We start from the raw sequence: 19,170 nt of genomic DNA, 5'->3' as shown, positions 1-19,170 counted from the left end.
GTCAAAGCTTCCCCAACACTCTGAGATTGGCGCGAGTGCGGAACAATCCCTCGCGGGCAGGCAGCGGGAGTGTGAGGGATTTCAGGCGAGCGGGAGCAGTGAACTGGCCCGACCGGTCCGATTGGAGGACGGTTCAGGGTGATACCCGTGCTGAGAGGCCCGGGCGATGCTTCTGACTAGGCGAGCGACCTCCCGCACTTCTCTTTCACTTCCTTTTCTGCTTCTTCTCATGGAAGCAGTTTAATGACTATTCTGAGTATTCCCACCCCTTTCTTTGTAGGGGTTTTTCGTTTCTTTCTTTTTCCTCCTCTTCTTTCCTTTCTTGTTTCCAACTATGTTTATATGTATGCCGGTTTGCTAAGTGTTTAGGTAGTGTTTGGCTGTGAGTTAATTTCAAATTTTCTTTGTGAAATCTTTTTCCCTATTCTAGGGCTGTATCCGAGGAGGTGGCGGTGCTCCGGCTGTATCCGAGGAGGTGGCGATGCTTCGGTTGTATCCTACTCCAAGCTGGCGATTGTATCTCCCCTTTTTCTTCCCTACTCCGTCTCTTCTACTTCCCCTAGCCACTGGTTATCCCCAACCGTTTCCCCCTGCGTTGCCGGCCCCGTTTTTATTTTAGTAACTTGTTGTCTAGCTTTTTCCCCTCCACTCTTTCTTCCAGCCATTCGTCCCAACTGCTTCTCTGTTGCTCAACTGCTACCCCATCTTCCCAAGGTGTGTGTTTGTGTTTTGGTGATGTTATTTCTAGCTTGTGTGTGCTTTAACCCTCTTTTTTAATTAATAATAGTTGAATTTTGTGGTTTCAGCTTTCTTCTTCGGCATCATTTAAGCTTAGCCTCTCCAATTATATATTCATATTTTAGTCAAGCTTACAAGCTTATCCCCTCCAATTTATGATACTGTATATCAAATTTAAGCTTACCCCCTCCAATTTATGTATTTAAATAGATCACATAAACATTCATTTAAATCAGGACATTTATTTTTATTTGATCACATTCAAATAATCGAATCAGAAACTTTTAAATTACAATTTGTATTTTCTTTTATTTCTATTTTGACATCATTTTAAGTTCAAATAAATCTTTTTTTTTAAGAACATTTGTAAAACTAAAATCGCCGGCATTGTCCTCAGTTAGGGTCCTGTATCGGGGCTTTTGTTTGTGTTGTTCAGTGTCACATGACACTGCGACTGAGAAATAACTTCTAATCTTTCGATATACAAGACACGAGTAGGTTTTCAGTTATACTACATTAAAATAACATAAGCTCATTCTTCCATACAATTTTCTCATTCTCCCATTTCTCCTCTCTTTACACCTCTTATTTTTATGATCACAAGGAAGAATCCCGCCAGAGTTGTGAGATTTTCGTGCGCTGCAATCCAAATGAAAAGGTAGATGTGGCGGCTTTGGGTCTCAACAGGAGTGAGCTCTGGTCTCTGTATATCGGCGATCCCATTGTTGCTTTCTCGGCACAAGTATGGCAGGCGAGGATTTCTGGCAGGAAAGGAGAACTGGTGATGGATTACGGCAGGAGGGAAGGAGTTTTGAAGAGCTCTATGCGTCATGATCCCGTAATTTTTTCTGTGACTTAGATTCAATTGTGACTGTGCCGATATGGACTCGGGCATGAAAAGCAGGCAAGGTGTTTCTGGCGCAGAGAAGAAAGGATTTGGCGAGGCATACCGGTGAGAAAGGGAATTTCGGACGTTCTTGTCGTTTGTTTTCTGGCTAGCGTATATGTGACTGTATTATGAGAAGGTTGCAGTCTCTTTATGGGGAGGATCAGAGGGCTTTAGTTGGGTCTCGTGCACAGGCCAAACCGACAAAAGAGGAATCGATCCCCTCATAACAAAGCACCTTCTCCTTTTTGTTACCAGTTCCCCTTTTTTGTTTTTATATATATTTTTTATTAAATCTCTGGGAGCAGCTGCCTCTAATTCAAATAAATCCCCAAAATAAAGAGGTCGAAACAATTAATAATTTAATATAATTAATTCCACCCACCTTCTGTGTTGTATCTATGATTTTTACCCCGTGTAGGAACATGTATCATTTTTCTCTTGTAAGTGTGGCATATCTGTAGCTTGTGCAGGAACATGTAGTAAAACTTTTTACCATGCCGTTTTGTTAATTTTTTCGTTGTTTTCAGTCAAGATATCCTTTGAGCATCATTTGTCTCTCCCTCCAAGCGACATCGACCATCTATATTATCATCCCCTTATTATTTCATAGTCACCTCCTCGCTAAATTCGTTTCTCGAATTGACGCGGGGCTTAGGAGAGGACCGGCTGGTCCTCAAGGAAGGAGGGCTGCTTCCCCCTCCTTCATCTTCTCTCTTTTCTTTTTTCCTCCTTTCCCTTTTTCTTTCTCTTATTTTTCTTCTTGGCACCCACCTATTTTAAAACCTTCCCTAAAATTGAAATCTAATTTAAAAATAGGGGAAGCTTTTTCCAACTCCTAATTTAAAAGCTTTCCTAAAAGCTTCTAATTTAAAACCTTTCCTAAAACTTTAAATCCTGATTTTATTCTTCAAAATCTGAAAATTGATTTTATTTCTTTCTCTATTTTTAAAGATTTGCCTAAATTTTGAAATCTGATATTATTCCTTTCTTATTTTAATATTTTCTAAAATTGAATCAAGTCTTTTATAAATAGGAGTTCTTAGATCTAGGGCAAGGGTCTTGGTTTTTTTATGAAATCTGAATTCAATTTGTTTGAGTGTTTTCTCTCTTGAGGGCTTATTTGACGTCAACGTACTGCCCTGGCTGTCCCATGTCTGAGGTGGTGATCGTTTCCACTTGTTCGAGTGGGGCTTCAACTGTATCTCGACCCCTCCTAGATAATTATTTATCCTTCCGCCCTTCCCGCTGTTGTCCACCCTCTCAACGACCCTATGACAAATCTCTGCTTGATCTAGATAATGCTTGAGTCTCAGGAGTGCCCCCCCCCCCCCCCCCACCCCCTACAGTATCACTATTGTTCCAGGTTGCTCCCCTACAACCTCACTATTGTTCCAGGTTGCTCCCCTACAACCTCACTATTGTTCCAGGTTGCTCCCCTACAACCTCACTATTGTTCCAGGTTGCTCCCCTACAACCTCACTATTGTTCCAAGTTGCTGCCAGCCCCCCTTGACCTCTCTACTGCCCTTCCAGGTTGCCGACTGTTCTCTGCAGCCACCCTGCACAGTACCATAGTCCCCTTCTTGTCCTCCCCGATCACCGTTCTAGCACTCCCTCTTCGGACTCTCTCCTCATCGGGCTTGTGTTACTTTAATTGTGGAGTCTTTTTTGTAATGTTTGTTCTGTGCTTTGATTTATGCTGTCTTTTCCTTTTTTTCTTGAATCATCGTTGTAATTGTTTGTTTAAATTATTATTAATTTCGTTTCTTGCGTTGTGGTTTGGGTAAACTTCGGTATCACAAACTCTTTTTAAGAGCTCTAGAGTGATATCATCTGGTATCAGAGCCATATGAGTCCTAGATTTTAGGATTTTGTCGTCTTTGCCTTAAATAAAAATTCTGAATAACCCAACTTATTATGTCCAACATCGTCCGCCTATAGTCTAAACCCTTAATTTTCAAAATCAAACCTTTCTACGTTCACAAAAATTCACCCTGATACCTACCAACAAAACCTAAGTTCTCAGTTAATAGTTGATCTGCAATTCTACATTTGTCGAATACCGAACTTATTTAATTTTTTAGATGATTTGGGTTGCCCCGCCAACCCAAAAAATGATCCAAATTCAACCCGCTAACTTGAAATTGATTTGAAGTTCAACTGCCAACTTGAAGTTGACAGTCTACTACAAGAAGTATGTCGAAAGATATTTCTAAAATTATGTTACCATTGTCTAGATTAACTTAGATGATCGTGCAATTTAGCTGAATCACAAACAATAAACTTAATTTCCATCAGTTGAAGAATTGTTTGATGTTAGCACGGAGTCTGACTATTCTAATTAGGGCTAAAGATGTCTAAATATTTAGTGATGCTTCTTATTATGACCGAGTTGTGATATGATGCAACTTGTACATATGCTTCTTGATATTTAAAGTAACATGGGAAGAGCTGTCATATACTTGATCTAGAATTTACCATCATTGTATTTGTATTTGAAGATTTAAAGGCACTTCTTGTATGATAAGAGGTTTATGTTGATTATGAGTGTTTAAAATTTATTTTATCCATGATGATTTGAACTTATTGTCTTAAATTGATTGTCGATATTTAAGGTCAAATTTATGGTAGATGCATTGTGCAATAAGTCCATTGAAATAATAACTGGATGATTAGTAATTAGTCAGCATTCATTTGGGATATAGAAAAACTATAGTTAGGTGTAGTAATATTAGTTTATATGAATGAATTAATTTTGTGAGTGAGCTAAGCCAACTCGAGTGATGGCTTAGGCTCACGTTACTCGTCAATTTGTGAACCGGCTTGTGTTAAAAAATATTATTATAAAATTACACTTAATAATAAAATACAATTCAATAATTTAGCAATAAATTTTTTAAAAGTATTTAAAAATTATATCTTATCTTCTTATATTAAGTGGTTTCTTATTATTTATTTTTTGATTATTTATTCTTTTTGTCACTTTATTTTAATAACAGTTTGAATCATTTTTTTCTTTTAATAATAAACAATGTTTTAAAAGGCTTGGGCATTAGGCGGGGCATTTTAGCTGTTATGAGCGAGGCGTAAGCCTGAAAGTGTTGAGTGTAAGCCCCCATAGTATTAACTAACTAACTAACTAACTATATATATATATAAATGAAAAAATAAACTATTTGTTCATAATAAAAAAATTAAACACAAACAAAACAAGTCTTTTAGGATTAGAATCTTCATGATACTAGTAAAAATCCACAAAAAAAATAGAAACATCTAAATATTAGTAAAGATGTTTGGCCCAAAAAAATAAATTTACGATCATTTGATTTCAATCCTTAAAGGTTATTCATTCTTCAAACTCATCATCAAAATCTTCTTCTTCACTAATAGTTGTATACAAATTGCAATTATGTCATTCATATTCTCTGCATTCCTTGTCTACTTTATTGAAGTCATCATCATACTCAATCTCTGGTGCATTCATAATTTATTTCTCATTATCATTGTTGCCTAAATTATATCCACAAACAAAAAGACTCATAAATATTTAGGATATTTTTGCTATAAGAAATTAAGAATGCTTATTCATGTAAAGAATAATTTAATGTAAATATGAAACTTATTTGTTCCTTATTTCATATTTTTTTGGTATGAATCCAAGTTAAAAGAATATTATTTTTAAGAGGTGATTATGAAAGCAAATAGTAATAATTTTAACTTTGAAGAAATAAAAAAATATTATCGATTCAAAAGTGTTCTAATTTCTTTAACAACCTGATGAACTGCATGTGAGGCTAAGAACTCGAATCTCAAAATTCGTTAACTTAGATGTTTTCCCACCAAATCTCATCCACCAATCAACAAGAGATCTCAACTTTCTTGAATCCATAGCAGCTCTATTCCAAAACTCTCATAGTAAGTTATCATACAAGTCCAGTTCATACAAGCAATTAGCCCTTCTTTTACCTCATCATCATTAGAAAAATTATCCTTAAAGCGAAATTGAGGGTTTAAATAATAACCAGCTGCATTACTCGTTTATGAGATTAGACTTACCATATTTCATCAATTTTTTTTCCAAATAAGTCCATCTTTTCATTATGCCCACACTTAAAAACAATTTTTTCTTTTGTTGAATCCATTAACTCATAAATATAACCTATGACTGACCTTTCTTCTGAGTCAACCTCTCTTAGAACATTTACAAGCAACATAGCACTTTTGATACAATAAGCAAAATGACCCAAAAAATGTGGATCAAACAAAATAACAACTCGAGCTTTTATACCTTTCATCTTTTTTGCTCATTGACTAGAACACCAAGCTTCTGACGAGAACATTGTCTGAAGTGGTTGCCTCTATTTGTAAATGCTTTGAAGGGTCAACTATGTCGTAGCAAACCGTGTGATGTTTGGACGAACAAGTTCCCTTTCGTTTGTAAAAGATCTCATCAAGCCTAGAACCCATGTATGCCCATAAATAAATTTTACAACTTGTTTTGCTTTTGCAAGTATGCTCTCATGAATCTTCAACTTTTCAATGTCTTCTAACATTATGTCAATACAATGTGCTGCACATGATGTCCATTAAATAGTCTTCTCTCCTTGTTTTTTTACTCACATTCACATAACTTGACCCATTATCTGTTATAATTTGCAACATATTTTTTCTCCCATTTCCTCGATCACGTCATCCAAATAAGTGAATTGTAAATCACTAGTTTTTATAGCATTAGAAACATTCACAGATTTAAGAAAAAAAGTCCCAGTCGGACTGTACACAAGAAAATTAATCAAAGTTTCATCTGTTCAACTGTATGACATAATATAACACCAATATTTACTCCATACCTTTTTACGCTCATCTAACATCTTATTGATTGTAGTAACCTCATCTTTGAGTATTCAAATTCTCATTTCATGCATTATAGACGGAGTAATACCGGATCCAAAATTAGCGACCGCTTCAAACATAGGCATGTAATATGGGTCATTGGCAACATTAAACTGCAATTCGGCTGAGTAACAGAACAACCAATTGTCCTACATGCTTCTTTATTTTCATCTTTTTTCCACTTAGAATTTAGAGTTGAATTTCTTGCTTGTGTTGTGGTGAAAGAATCCATTGGACCTCTAACTCTAGGTGGCCTATAGTATGAGTCAACTAATGATGAGTTTGTAGCATTTTGATCTTCACCAATATTTGTTGCATTGCTTCTAATATCATTGAAGACACTGTCACGTTGTGCTTTAACTTTTGTTTCTTCTTCTAATGCTTTCTTACATTTCTCTTGAACTTCAGTAGGGACTTTAGTACATGGCTTAATGCCCTTGTGTGTGTCTGCAAGATGTTGTTTGATCCTGTTTATTGTTTCACTACACACTGAAATGCAAAACTGCCATCGAAATTATTTTTTATTGGGCATGCTTGTTGTATATTGCCATGCAAAGTCTTTCTTGCTAGTTTGGCTACTGCCGGCCACACAATCCTTCTCTTCCATTACTGGTAGTTAATAACTAACTTAACACATTAAAAAGAAAAAAGATCAAATCCACCTCTAGCAAATTGCATACAGGAAAAACAAAATTGTGATATATTGTAGCTAGAGTGATCTTTAGCAAAATTTTAACATGAAAGAAAAAAAATTGCGGTTCATTGTAGCAGCTATAGTGAGATTATAAACAAATGCAACACAATTATTATAGTAACGAAAGAAATGTGTTACAAGAAAATGATAAATTAAAGACACATAATTTCAATGTTTCTACTTTCTATACTACAGTAGCCACAAATATAGTAGCATAAAACATCACAAACTTCTGGCGAGAACAGGAGAAGACGATGTAGCGGGAGTGCGAGTGAGAAAATGCGGGCAAGTGCGGGAGAAGACAATGCAGAGAAGCCCTGTCCAACCCTGCGCGCGAGAGCTTGCATGTGAGAGAAGAGGATGATGCGGATGATGCGAAGTCGAAGCAAGAAGAAGGATGTAAGTGCACAGTTACTGTGCGGAGGAGTGGAAGGAAGAAGAAGGAGAAATCGAGTTCAAACTGCGGGCTTGGTTGGGTTGGGTTGGGTTTAATAGTGGATGACGGCGTGCGGCTCAAATCGAATAAGTATTTAGAATGTGGTATTTTCAATCCCTTTTTATTCAAATGGGAGGTTGGGTGTATGCTCTGTGAGCGCGTTTTGTGCTCCAATACTTCCCGGGCATAAGCCCCGTGTGTGTATACGCCCCCCTCATGGACTTAGTGCGGAAGACCTTACGCTCCGCCCCAGGGCACGCCTTGAGTACACCCCAAAAATGCTTTTTGAAACTTATAGTAAATGAACTAGCTTGAACTCATGATATTAAGCTCGAGACTATTAATTAATCAAGAACAAGCTCAAGTCGATTGTAGCTCGAGCTTGACTCAATTCTTTACACCCCTAGCATGAAGGCTATTTATCTCACATGACTTTTCAATTAACCTCATAGGAGAGGATTTGGAGAGCTTAGAAAATGACTAAAAATACCTGAAATTGACTCATCTAGCCAAGCCAAGAAAGTGAGCATAAGTAACTGTTGATGACTGTGGCATAGTAAGATGTGGAGGTTGTTTATGGGTTATCAATTATTTGGGTTGGTGAAAGGAGATTTTACAGGCTCATGCGGATTATAGCGTTCACACTACTAGCAGTCAGATATATAAACACTTGATGATGATGTTTTGGTGGCTTGGATTGAAGAAAATGCTGCAGAGGTTATGATTTTCATTAGATAGTGAAAGTTATGCAATAACAATTGAGTATTCTACTGTAGACATTGTCTATTTATGAGAAGAAGTGGGATGGTATATAGATTTTGTGATAGGGTTTCCTAGATTGAGATAGGGACTTAATAGGGTTTGAACTGTTATAGATAGAATTTGGAACTTGCATATTTCATGAATTTGAGGCAGACTAATTCAATGGATGGATTGCACAACTATATCTGAAAGGGATGAGATGATGAGATTCATTAAATGCTAGATCATTCTATTTGACCATGATTGGAGATTTATTTTTATGCTATTTTGATAGTTCAAAAAATAGGCCACTCTCTTTCCCGCAAGCGTCCTCAGTCTTGTGAAAAGACTGTTTTACTTCGGATAGATTAGGTTTAGTTAACCATATTTCTTCTAATGTTAGATCAAGTTTTTTTAGACCAGATGTCGAGGCTTTCTATGCTGATTACCGCTTTTACTAGCTAAATAGTACTCTTGTGTTCTGAGGTTCTCAAGTTTTAGGCTTAGAGTTGATATTTATGTTTGAATTAAATTAATGGGGAGTAGTTGGATGAATGGTGGTATATCCAATCATGATTTTTTGGTAGTCTTCATGGACATACCACAATTAATAGATGTGAAAGAGATTCAAATCATAGCATTCAAAGAATTTGATTGATAATCCGATTTGTTACTCGAGTATCCTGAGTAAACCAAATGTGGAAATGCATATGTGCTTCAACGAATTGCTTTCATGATTTTTATCTCATTTGTTATCATTTGTCATTTGTCATTTTATTCTATTGTTTGCTGATTATGATTTGCAGCAAAGTTCTTTTAGGAAGTTTTCAGTTGTAATTTGCTATTTTGCTCACCTTGCAACCCTTGTGATTCAAACTTCTGAGTATTTCTTTGGATGTCGGTTCCATCCCAAAATGTTGCATATAATTGTTACTTAAGATGGACTCACAAATTGCGTTTCTTATTTTGCCAGTGAACTTTCAACTCTTTGGGCTGACGATTTATTCTAATTTATTTTGTATAACTATTTAGAAGTTTCGAGGCATGGACAAAGAACTATTGATTAAAGAAATTTTTATGTCAAGTTTTTGGAATGGTTGGATATAAATTTTAGAATGTTGTGCAAGTTTTTATTGATAATTTTAGGGGAAGCTATTTATTTTCTTTTTTCTTTTTTTTTTGTGCTGATGTGAAGCTTAAATCTCTAATTTGGTGTTTTTTTGTTACTTTTTGTTTTTATATTTTGTGATTCATTGGCAAGTGAAATTGATTTTGGTCAAATATATTGTGATTGGTATTTTTTTAATTGTTGTATGAGTCTTGATTAAATTGTGTTTTGTTACATTTTTCATTTTTTTTCAAAGATTTTTCTTCGGCTGAAGCTGTTAATTAAATGTGTAGTTGACATATATTTCTCTTTTTTCTGGTTTCATCAGGAAATGCAATATTTGTTTATTCATAGTTATTGAACCTCAATTTGTTGTGTGTGATTTTGCGCGATTTTCGTGGAAACTCTAGACTGTTATATCTTGCATCACTTATTTTTCGCTATTCTTCAAGTTTCTTTTTTTTTTTATTTGACACCATATATATTACTTCTGCAAATGCAAACATCAGTTTTCATGCAGTTTTTCTGATGTTCCGGGCTGCTTCTGGGCATATTAGAAAGGTTCTTAACCATTCACAATTTAAACCATCATTTTCCTTGAATCTATTATTGTAAACCTCTTAAATTGTGAGTGCTAGTGACGCTGGACTTTTATGGCTGAACCAGTTGGTTCGGCCAAGGGACCAGTCCAGCAGGGAGGCTAGACCGGCCGGCTGCTATTGGGTGAGAAATACCACCCCTTCCCCCTTTTGTCCTATCTTATTATAAATATGTTGTTTATTATTTTAGGGTTCAGTTTTTGCCTTCTTGATTTCAGATTTCTGTCCTGCTTGTCGAAGATTGTTGTTTTCTCTACGTAGGTGTTCCAGTTATAACTCGTCCGAGATGGTGATCTTCTTCAAGGGTTTGAGGGGCGCTCCGTCTATAATTCGATCCGAAAGGGATAGTTATCCTTCCTCCACTCTCCATCCGCAGTCCCTCTTCCTTGATTCCAGCCTCCAGCCCCTCCTCCTGCTGACCGCCGGTTCACCAAAACTTACTTCCCTCTCTCGGCCATAACCACCCTGCAGCTTTCCCTGTGTCGCCCACATTCCCTACCGCTCTCCTCCAACCATCTAGTCCCCTTTCCAGCCCGGGATCTGCCGTAACCTGCTCCACCAGCCTGCCGCACTTTCCACGCACTACATTACTCCTGCTGCATCTGCTGCACCCCTCCAGGCCTACCATTCTCCCACCTGCAATTCCTACCTCCCGGGCTCCCCCATAACCAGGCCCACTCTCCTCTGCTATTAACCAACCGCAAAACCCTCCCACTCACAGCCACTAACAAGACCCTAGCCTTCTCCCATCCCATCTACTGTCAATTATCCCGTCAGTTCTCGTCGCTGTCCATGGATGTCTTATCCGGCTCTTGCGGGATCTTGGTGTTTTGTTGTGTTTTCTAATCTTTTTGAGTCTTTTTTGTAACCCTGTTGTTTTGAATAATAAAAATCTGCCTTTCTATCGTGATTTTAGGTTATCTTCAGTATCAGCTAGTCTTGCCCATTTATTGCAATGAAAAATAACCAGTCCACACATCTACCGCTGCTTGCAATTTGACATGGAATATCTTATTACTACTTTTTGTACTTCAACATCTAACCGGTGCTAGTTTTTTCTTTTCAAGTCATAACCATGCAAGTGCATTGTCTTGTTTCTATGTTTCTGTCTGCTATTTAAAAATATTTGGTAGAATTTTGCTACGAAGTCTGTTTAAATTTACGAGATCCACATTTTTGTGCTAGTCTTTTTGGCTTAACCTTTTCAAGTCAGATTGTCTGAACTTTTTTTCTTTAAAATTCAACGTCAGGGGCAAATTTTTCTGCCTTCCCCGCTGCTCCTGTTGGCTACGTGATACCTTCTATGTCTTATAATGCAACAAATTACGGGCCTAATGGCATTGGAGGAAGACACACTGGTTCCAAGGTTAGATATATGAATTGCATGTTCTAATATGAAATTTTCTGCCTTTCCTCCTGCTGCGCATATGTGATTAGTAAAATATATGAATTTCAGGTTTTAATATTCTATCTTTCATAATTATGAAATTTTCATGTTTATTACATGTGAATGATGACGAGTTATTTAGCATTTATCCCACCCCAATTTGTCCAAGTTATACTGGTGACCCTAGGAACTTCAAAATGAATTACATTTGCATTCATCTTACCTACCGGCTTTAAACCCTGTTATTAATCTAAATAACTGAAAATTTAGATATTTGAAGTAGTGGCCACAAGGCCTTTTTGGTTGATCTATGTTATTAATTAGCCATGTTCCTAGATTCCTTCTGACATGAATTCCATAATACAGCAGAAATTATCTTGCGTGAGGACTGATTAGAAGAATTATGAAGACTTTTTAAACTGACGTAGAGGGGTTTATTTTACTGTATTAAACAGTCAATTGCTGTTTAACAAGGATGGATAATAACATAGTTTATCTTGCTTTGTTGTTTTTGTGCTCTAAAACCACAAACTTTGTATTCTAATGTGAGTTGAACTCTTTGTTTTAATTGAAAAGTTCAGAAGTGAGATTTGCAATCTTGGAACTTTAAGTACATGTGCATTTATATTACCCTGTTTTCACTGATTCTTTATAATACTTGGAATGTCATGTTGATAATTGAACATATTAGATATAGATATTTCATCTCCAGTGCAATGTTGATCATTGAACATATTAGATATAGATATCTCATCGCCAAAGATCTAGGATTGGACGCCTGTTTCTCAGAACATAAAATTAATTTGTTTAAATGTGCATTTGTTTTTTAATTAACGGGTATGGATTTTATTTATAGGACATCAAATATTATTTTTTGTCATGTCCTTATTCTTTTTATCCATCAATTTTTAAGCATAAATGATGCTTGCTATCTGATTTTTTGACATTTTTGAGAATTCCTTCATTACCTTGTTTGTGGGCAGTCATTTCCTAATTTTATTTTATTTTGGTTGGAGAATGAATATCCTATGAAAAAAGAGTGCCAGTTGCTTACCTCCCGTGTGATGCGTGTCCATGTATCATACACAATTTGATTTGATAACTCTATGGGAATTTTCCCGATGGCATTTCATAAAAACCGTTTCTTGATTTTGAGCTAACCAACTAGTTTTAGTTATTATTAGTAGATGGTAGCTGTATTGCATAACATTTTAGAGTTCATATCATTTTTAGATATTCTTTGGAAAATTCCGATCTTATGAATAGTTTGATGTCTTCTATTATTGCATCGGTTTTATGTCACAACTTAAAGTTTGTTTAGTCGTACCAAGTTGGTTTGAGTTGTGGGGTTGTCGCCCAAACCCATTGAGAAGGCTAGGCCTTTTGGTTTGCCAGACCAAGAAGTTATAGATGGGCATCGAGCACACCAAGGCTTCGTTGAACAGTATGCCCTAAGATTAATTAACTAATACCACATGGTTGTTGGGCAAACTCTAAGGTTGTCCAAGTAAGGTTCATTGAGGAAACCATGAATCCGTCGTTACATATGCGGGGAGAAATTATTCTCCCTTAATTATTCAGTATTGTGTTTTATTTCTTTCTGTTTATTATGTTTTGAATTTTCCTCTAATTGTAAGAGGTTTACTTTAACTTCTATTTACATTAGTTATTTTTTTAGTGAGAAATTAAAGAGTTTTTTCCTCTAAGAAAGTTTGTCTTAAAGCCTACATGGTATCAGAGCAAAGAAACAAACTTTAGCCCTTCTTTCAGCCGTCAAGGCCTCTCTATATTTGGAATCTTCCCTATAGCATTTGAAATTCCTCCAACTAGCCTAAATTCCTCTGCTATTATTGTCGGGCCTCTCCTTGCAGCTATGCTAGAGCCCTAGATTCTCAGGCACGATTCTAGAAGCAATTCCTATGTGTGACTCCTTCCGGGCACAATTCTCTTGCGGGTCTCCTTCTAGTCGCTATTCGGTTGGATTCAGTGGAAATCCTAATCGGGCCTTCCCTACAGGATGCGATTACGGCTGCTTCCCTATAGTCGTTATTCGGTTTGAATTTTCTTATCTAATGGAAATCTTGTGTTTTTGGCAAATAATCTCTCTCTTCTGGAAATCTTGTGCTAACGACATACAATTTTCTTTTCAAGTAGCAATTCTGAGTCACTGACATGCAGTTTTTTAATCTAGTTGGAATCCCGCATTGATGCCTGACAGCTTATCTTGTGGAAATCTCTGTCAAAGCTCCTAAAAACGACTCATCATGACGAACAAATATAACATAAAAGCTGCTTCTTTGTCTTTAGAAGTTATTTCTGAATTTGGACCTAGGATTTTGGGTTCTACAACATTTGAAATCTTATCTCGCATCACCAATCGCAAGCTGCATGACACTAATTTTCTCCAATGTTCTCGATCAGTCTTTATGTACATTTGTGGTAAAGGAGAAGATCAACTCATCGAGAAAAATCCTGCACAAAAAAATTACTGATCATAAACATCGGCGATAAAAGATTGAGGATTACATGGTTATATCTTGTCTTGCCAACTACATAACCATAGAAATTGGACAAAATTTAGTTTTGTATAAAATGACAAAAGAAATATGGAATGCCACAAGGGAAACCTATTCAAGTGTTGACAACACTTCTGAGTTTTTTGAGATTGAAATTAAATTACAACACTCGCGACATGGTGTGTTGATTGTTACTCAACACTTCAACACTCTCTTCAAATATTTGCTCCAACTAGATATATATGAAACATACGCATATAGGTGCTCACAAGATTCTTCTTTTTACAAAGCCATTGTTGAACAAAAAAGGACCTTCAAGTTCCTTCTAGGGCTCAACAAAAAACTAGTTGAAGTCAGAGGAAGAATCATTGGGACCAAAACTCTTCCCTCAATTTGTGAAGTCTTTGTTGAAGTACCAAGGGATAGAACATGAGCAAACTCATGATGAAAGATAATTCTGTTGGATAAAATGTTGACAACTTGGCTTTCATACACACAAATCATCTCAGGACAATAAATCAAAGAAGAACAGACCGTGGTGTGAACATTGCAATAAGCTTGGTCATCTGAAGGAGAAGTGCTTGAAAATTTATGGGAAACTTGCTGATTGGAAGCCCAATAAAGTCAGGTGATGGGAAAAATCAAACAAACACAACATCAATTAGGCAAACAAACCTCATGAACATATTCTATTCAGTAAGGAACAACTTGAAGCTCTTCAAAAGCTTCTGAGAATTTTTTGAGCTTTCTACTAGCTTTCTAGCACATCAAGATAGTCTTCCATTTGCACTTGTTGCTCTCAACTAGAAGAATCAACCTTGGATAGTAGACCCTGGAGCATCAAATCACATAACATGTGATATGATTGCTTTCCAGTCCTTCCATTCTTACAAGCATCAGGTTGCAACTAGAACCACACATGACTCTCTTTCATATGTGGAAGGAAGAGGAAGTGTGAAACTCACAAAGGACTTTATTCTTCAATTTGTGTTTTATATTTCTAAACTTATTTGTAATCGGGTAGAATTCTTAGTATGATTTTAGGAAGATTGTTTTCTTCGCTCGGTAGGAGGCAACTACTCGTAGATATGGAGTTCTTTGTTAATTGCAGAGGAAGAACAGTTTCAGACAGGTTAGGGTGTCGTTTAAGAGTAAATCTTGCTTGAGAAGAATAATTTTTCAATCTATTAATCTTTGGCTTCTCATGCTTACAATAGTCCCTTTTTATAAATATGGCAAAATTTGATTGCATAATTGAATTTGGCTGCAATATGTCTTGAAATATGTTAGTATGGTTTATGAAATAATATCTTATTTACCATACAAAAAAACAGTGAGGGGGGATGGCTGAGTATCCTTACTTTTATGTGACTTTTGTTTTCTCTGCCCTTCTTTGGTTCCTTTAAATCCACCTGACATCCTCTCAAACAAGCTAAAAGTCTGGGTCGCCCTTCCCTACAAATAAAGATTTCCCTATGTTTCCTCGACGTTTTAAAATATTTCATTCATTTTTTTATTAACTGGACGTATTTGCGGAAGTCATATCTTTCTCACATTGGTAGATCTGTTTAACATGAAATTATAATAAAGTACTGTTACACTGTTTCGTTTCATTGACATTTTGATAAGCTTCTTCTACAGCTACTGTTGTCTCCTTCATGTTAACAAAAATCTGTTACCATAGTTTAATTTAGATTTTAATTTTAATTTGTTTAGACTCACGTGATATTCTTAAGGAAGATTTACATACATACCACTCAATTCCTATGTAATTACATATATCTAACACTAAACTTTACTTCTACATACATATGCTGTCTTATATTGAAAAGGTGTATTTCACTTTTTAAAAGTAAAAAAAAAATGGTATTTTTGATGTGATTTGAAGGATTTGGGTGGTATTAATGTAAAAATCAAAGTTTGTGTTAGATATAGAGCTTCATAGGTATTGGGTGGCGTGTATGTTGATGCTCCTATTCTTAATTTAATTACACAGTGATATTCTTTTCTAACTTCACCAACAGGGGGCAACTTCTGCAAGGTCACCTGCGGGGACCGCCGATGCCCAAGGAAGTTCAGTGACCTTCGGTGTGGCAGATGAACATATTGGAGCTGTAGTAGGTCGTGGAGGCAGAAACATTATGGAAATTACTCAGGTTGGTAATTTCCTTTCTATGAAATCTTTTTAGTGCTTTTAAGTTTTACATTCTAGATTTCCTCATGTAACATGCAACATATGAGTATATTCTGTTTAGTTTTTGTTTATTGTGGCGGTTTTTTGTGAGAACAAAGTGGTTAACATTCTAGTAATCTTTTTGGTGACATGTTTTATTAGAAGAGGTCTGCTTAAAGGACATGATATAGGCCAAAAATAAATGTCAATATGCCTATAAATGTTTCTCTTGATGGATAGTTTGGCCTTACTAATTTGAGTATCATGAAAAAAAAAAAAAAGGTTTCTTTGAAGAAATAAGATGCACCAATACATAGACGGCAACACGAAAGCGACTATTTTTTGAAAATATAGGACACCGTATATATTAATAATAATAATCAATTTTTAAAATAATCTATATGTATACAAAAGTTAAATGAACATGAAATAAATAAATAAATATCCGAACATTATAAGTATGAAAAAATAATGATATTTAAGAATGACTAAAATATAACTAATTGTCATATTATTCATAAATCAAGATAGTAGAAAAAAATTAAAAAATTGTGAAAATAAATACAACAAAAAAGACCCTTTTTAGGATTACTTTTTGTTTCCTATTTTTATTTTTATTTTTATTTTTAGTTTGTTTTGTTTTAACTTTATTTTATATTTTCTATTTTTAGAAAACGTGTTTAATACTGTTATGATTTATCTTTTTTTTTTTAAATAAATATGTTTGATTGAGTATTTTATATTTAAAAATAAAACTATATTTTTTCAAAAATTCATTGACATAATTGACATTTAGAAAGATATCAAGGCCCCCTGACATCCTTGTATTCCTTATTCCATCAGAGCAATTAAAACACAAGCCAAATTCAAGATAGTAATCACAAATAAGCTTCTCTCAAGTCAACAATAAAAAATCTGTTGATATCCTCAAAGTGATTCATTATTGGTATAATAGATGCATGTGCCAGCCAAAAGCCTTCCTTTATACAGACAGATACAGTGTCCTCTCCAGTTGTAACTGACAGAACAGAGATAGATGTAGCAAATTGGGGGCTTGCCAAATCAATTGACAAGAACTGCGAGAAGGGAAAATGTCTCAAGAGAGGGGTGACCGGCGATGGAGTGCAGCATAAGCTTGTAAAGTTCAAATGCATGGGAGAAGAGGCGGCGTTTGGAGCAGCAAAAATCGATAGCGTGGTTGGGGAGGGGGAGATGAGGAGGGCAGGCGCTAGAGAGGACGTCGAAAATAGGGATTTGGCGGTGCAGAAGCAGCAGGAGGTAACTGATATGTGGAGCATGGTGTGGTAGGTTGAGGGCGAGTGGTGCTAACCAGGTTGGGAGGGAAGTTCAGCGGAGGATATCAAGGGCAAGGTCGGGGTCTGATTGGTCGCAGAAAAAAAATTTGTTTTAGGAACAGATAAAAACACATTATTTGTTTTTTGGGTGTTTTAAAAACAACAATGTTTAGTTTAAATATAAATTAAGAAATAAAACAAAAACAAATCGAGAAATATTGTTTTTTTCTGTTTGTTTTCTTTATTTTTTTGTTTTAAAAAACAAAAGACAAAGCAAAAATTGATCCCAAACAACCTCAAGTAATCAAAATTTAATAAAAACTTAAAAATATGATCAATAATATTTTATTTTGAATATTGCATTCAAAGAAAAATCAGTCGCTTGGCACAACATAAATCATCAAAATCTGATATTTTATTATAAATTTTGTTACTATTTATAAAATTTAAATGTAACATTTTAGGACATGTTCGCGTGAAAATTCTTTTTTTGTTTTTTAATTGGACTCGCGGCATGTGTCCAACACGTGTAGCACGCTTGTCAATGTCCGGTGCATGTCGGATATTTCGCACTTATTTGTAATTAATGTTGGTACATCATAATTGAAGAACCATAAATTGAAGTTCTATTTTACAATATATTGTTAGTGTGATGAGTGATGACTGACGTCTGCTCATCTTTTTCACCGAAACTCCAAAACATTATCTATTTCTTTCCAAGCTTGTTCAACAACTTGTATGAACGATCAATAATCTTCGTTGATGATTTCCTTTTATTATCTTATGGCACATTTCTTCTATTCCTTAGTTGCATGAAATTATTTGAAAATATACTAAAACAGCTTGAATCTTAAACAATCAAAGTCACAGACTTGCCTGTATTCTGCAGATTAGCGGTGCCAAGATCAAAATTTCAGATAGAGGAGATTTCATGTCTGGCACTTCAGATAGGTAATATTCTAATTTTCATTAAAGCCTTCATATAAATGATATTTATATATTATACCCATTGCAGAAAGGTAACAATTACTGGAGCCCCGGAAGCGATTCGTACAGCTGAGGCTTTGATAATGCAGAGGGTTTCCGCTAATACTGAGAGGTGATATTTCGTGCCTGTTGACTGGCTTCTGTCATCCTTATCCGGTTCCAGCTTTTGGGGATTTTCTCACGCTTGGTTTTATGAGATTTTGCGGAAATTTCTGTCGGATGACATGAAAAAAAACTCGCACATTGGGTGGAAATATATATAAAGCTGAGATTGTACTGTTGTATTGGTTCTGTTTTTTGACCGTTGAGATGGTAAGCCTTTTCATGCTGTTGAATTTATACGAATTTAAAGCTTTTAAATTCAAATTTGTGGCTTGAATTTTTTAGTCCCACTTTTCTAAATGATCGATATATATATTATACTGAATTCTCCTGCCATCAATAAGTTTTGAAATGTTTCATATCTGAACCAGAAAAGTAGGTGTTATTTAAGTAACTGTGCAGGATTTTGTTTTATTTTCCTGAAATATTTGGTCGAAATCTTAGCAAATGCAGTTTTTTTTTCATTTTAAGGAGGATTTACATGCATACCATTCAATTATTATGTATTTACATGTTTAAACACTTGAATTTCAATTTCTTAGATTTATGCCATTTTATCCTGCATGAAAAGCTGAATTCCACTATTTAAAAATTAAAATAATGGTATTTTGTA

At 35.5% G+C, this 19,170-nt stretch overlaps 1 protein-coding gene across 1 annotated transcript in view; it reads left to right on the top strand.

The window, feature by feature from the left end:
- LOC110030436 (protein BTR1) overlaps positions 1-18,841 on the top strand; it is a 60,051-nt gene extending 41,210 nt beyond the window's left edge. The window contains exons 5-8 of the mRNA XM_020733149.1: positions 11,348-11,463; positions 16,025-16,156; positions 18,358-18,419; positions 18,484-18,841. Coding sequence (XP_020588808.1) covers positions 11,348-11,463; positions 16,025-16,156; positions 18,358-18,419; positions 18,484-18,571 — 398 coding nt within the window. The 3' untranslated portion in view covers positions 18,572-18,841. The remainder of the gene's footprint in view (positions 1-11,347; positions 11,464-16,024; positions 16,157-18,357; positions 18,420-18,483) is intronic.
- The last annotated feature ends 329 nt before the right edge of the window (positions 18,842-19,170 follow it).

The sequence above is a fragment of the Phalaenopsis equestris genome, unplaced genomic scaffold (assembly GCF_001263595.1).
Source record: "Phalaenopsis equestris unplaced genomic scaffold, ASM126359v1 Scaffold000717, whole genome shotgun sequence".
NCBI classification, from domain to species: domain Eukaryota; kingdom Viridiplantae; phylum Streptophyta; class Magnoliopsida; order Asparagales; family Orchidaceae; genus Phalaenopsis; species Phalaenopsis equestris.
This window is presented reverse-complemented; position numbering and strand designations above follow the sequence as displayed.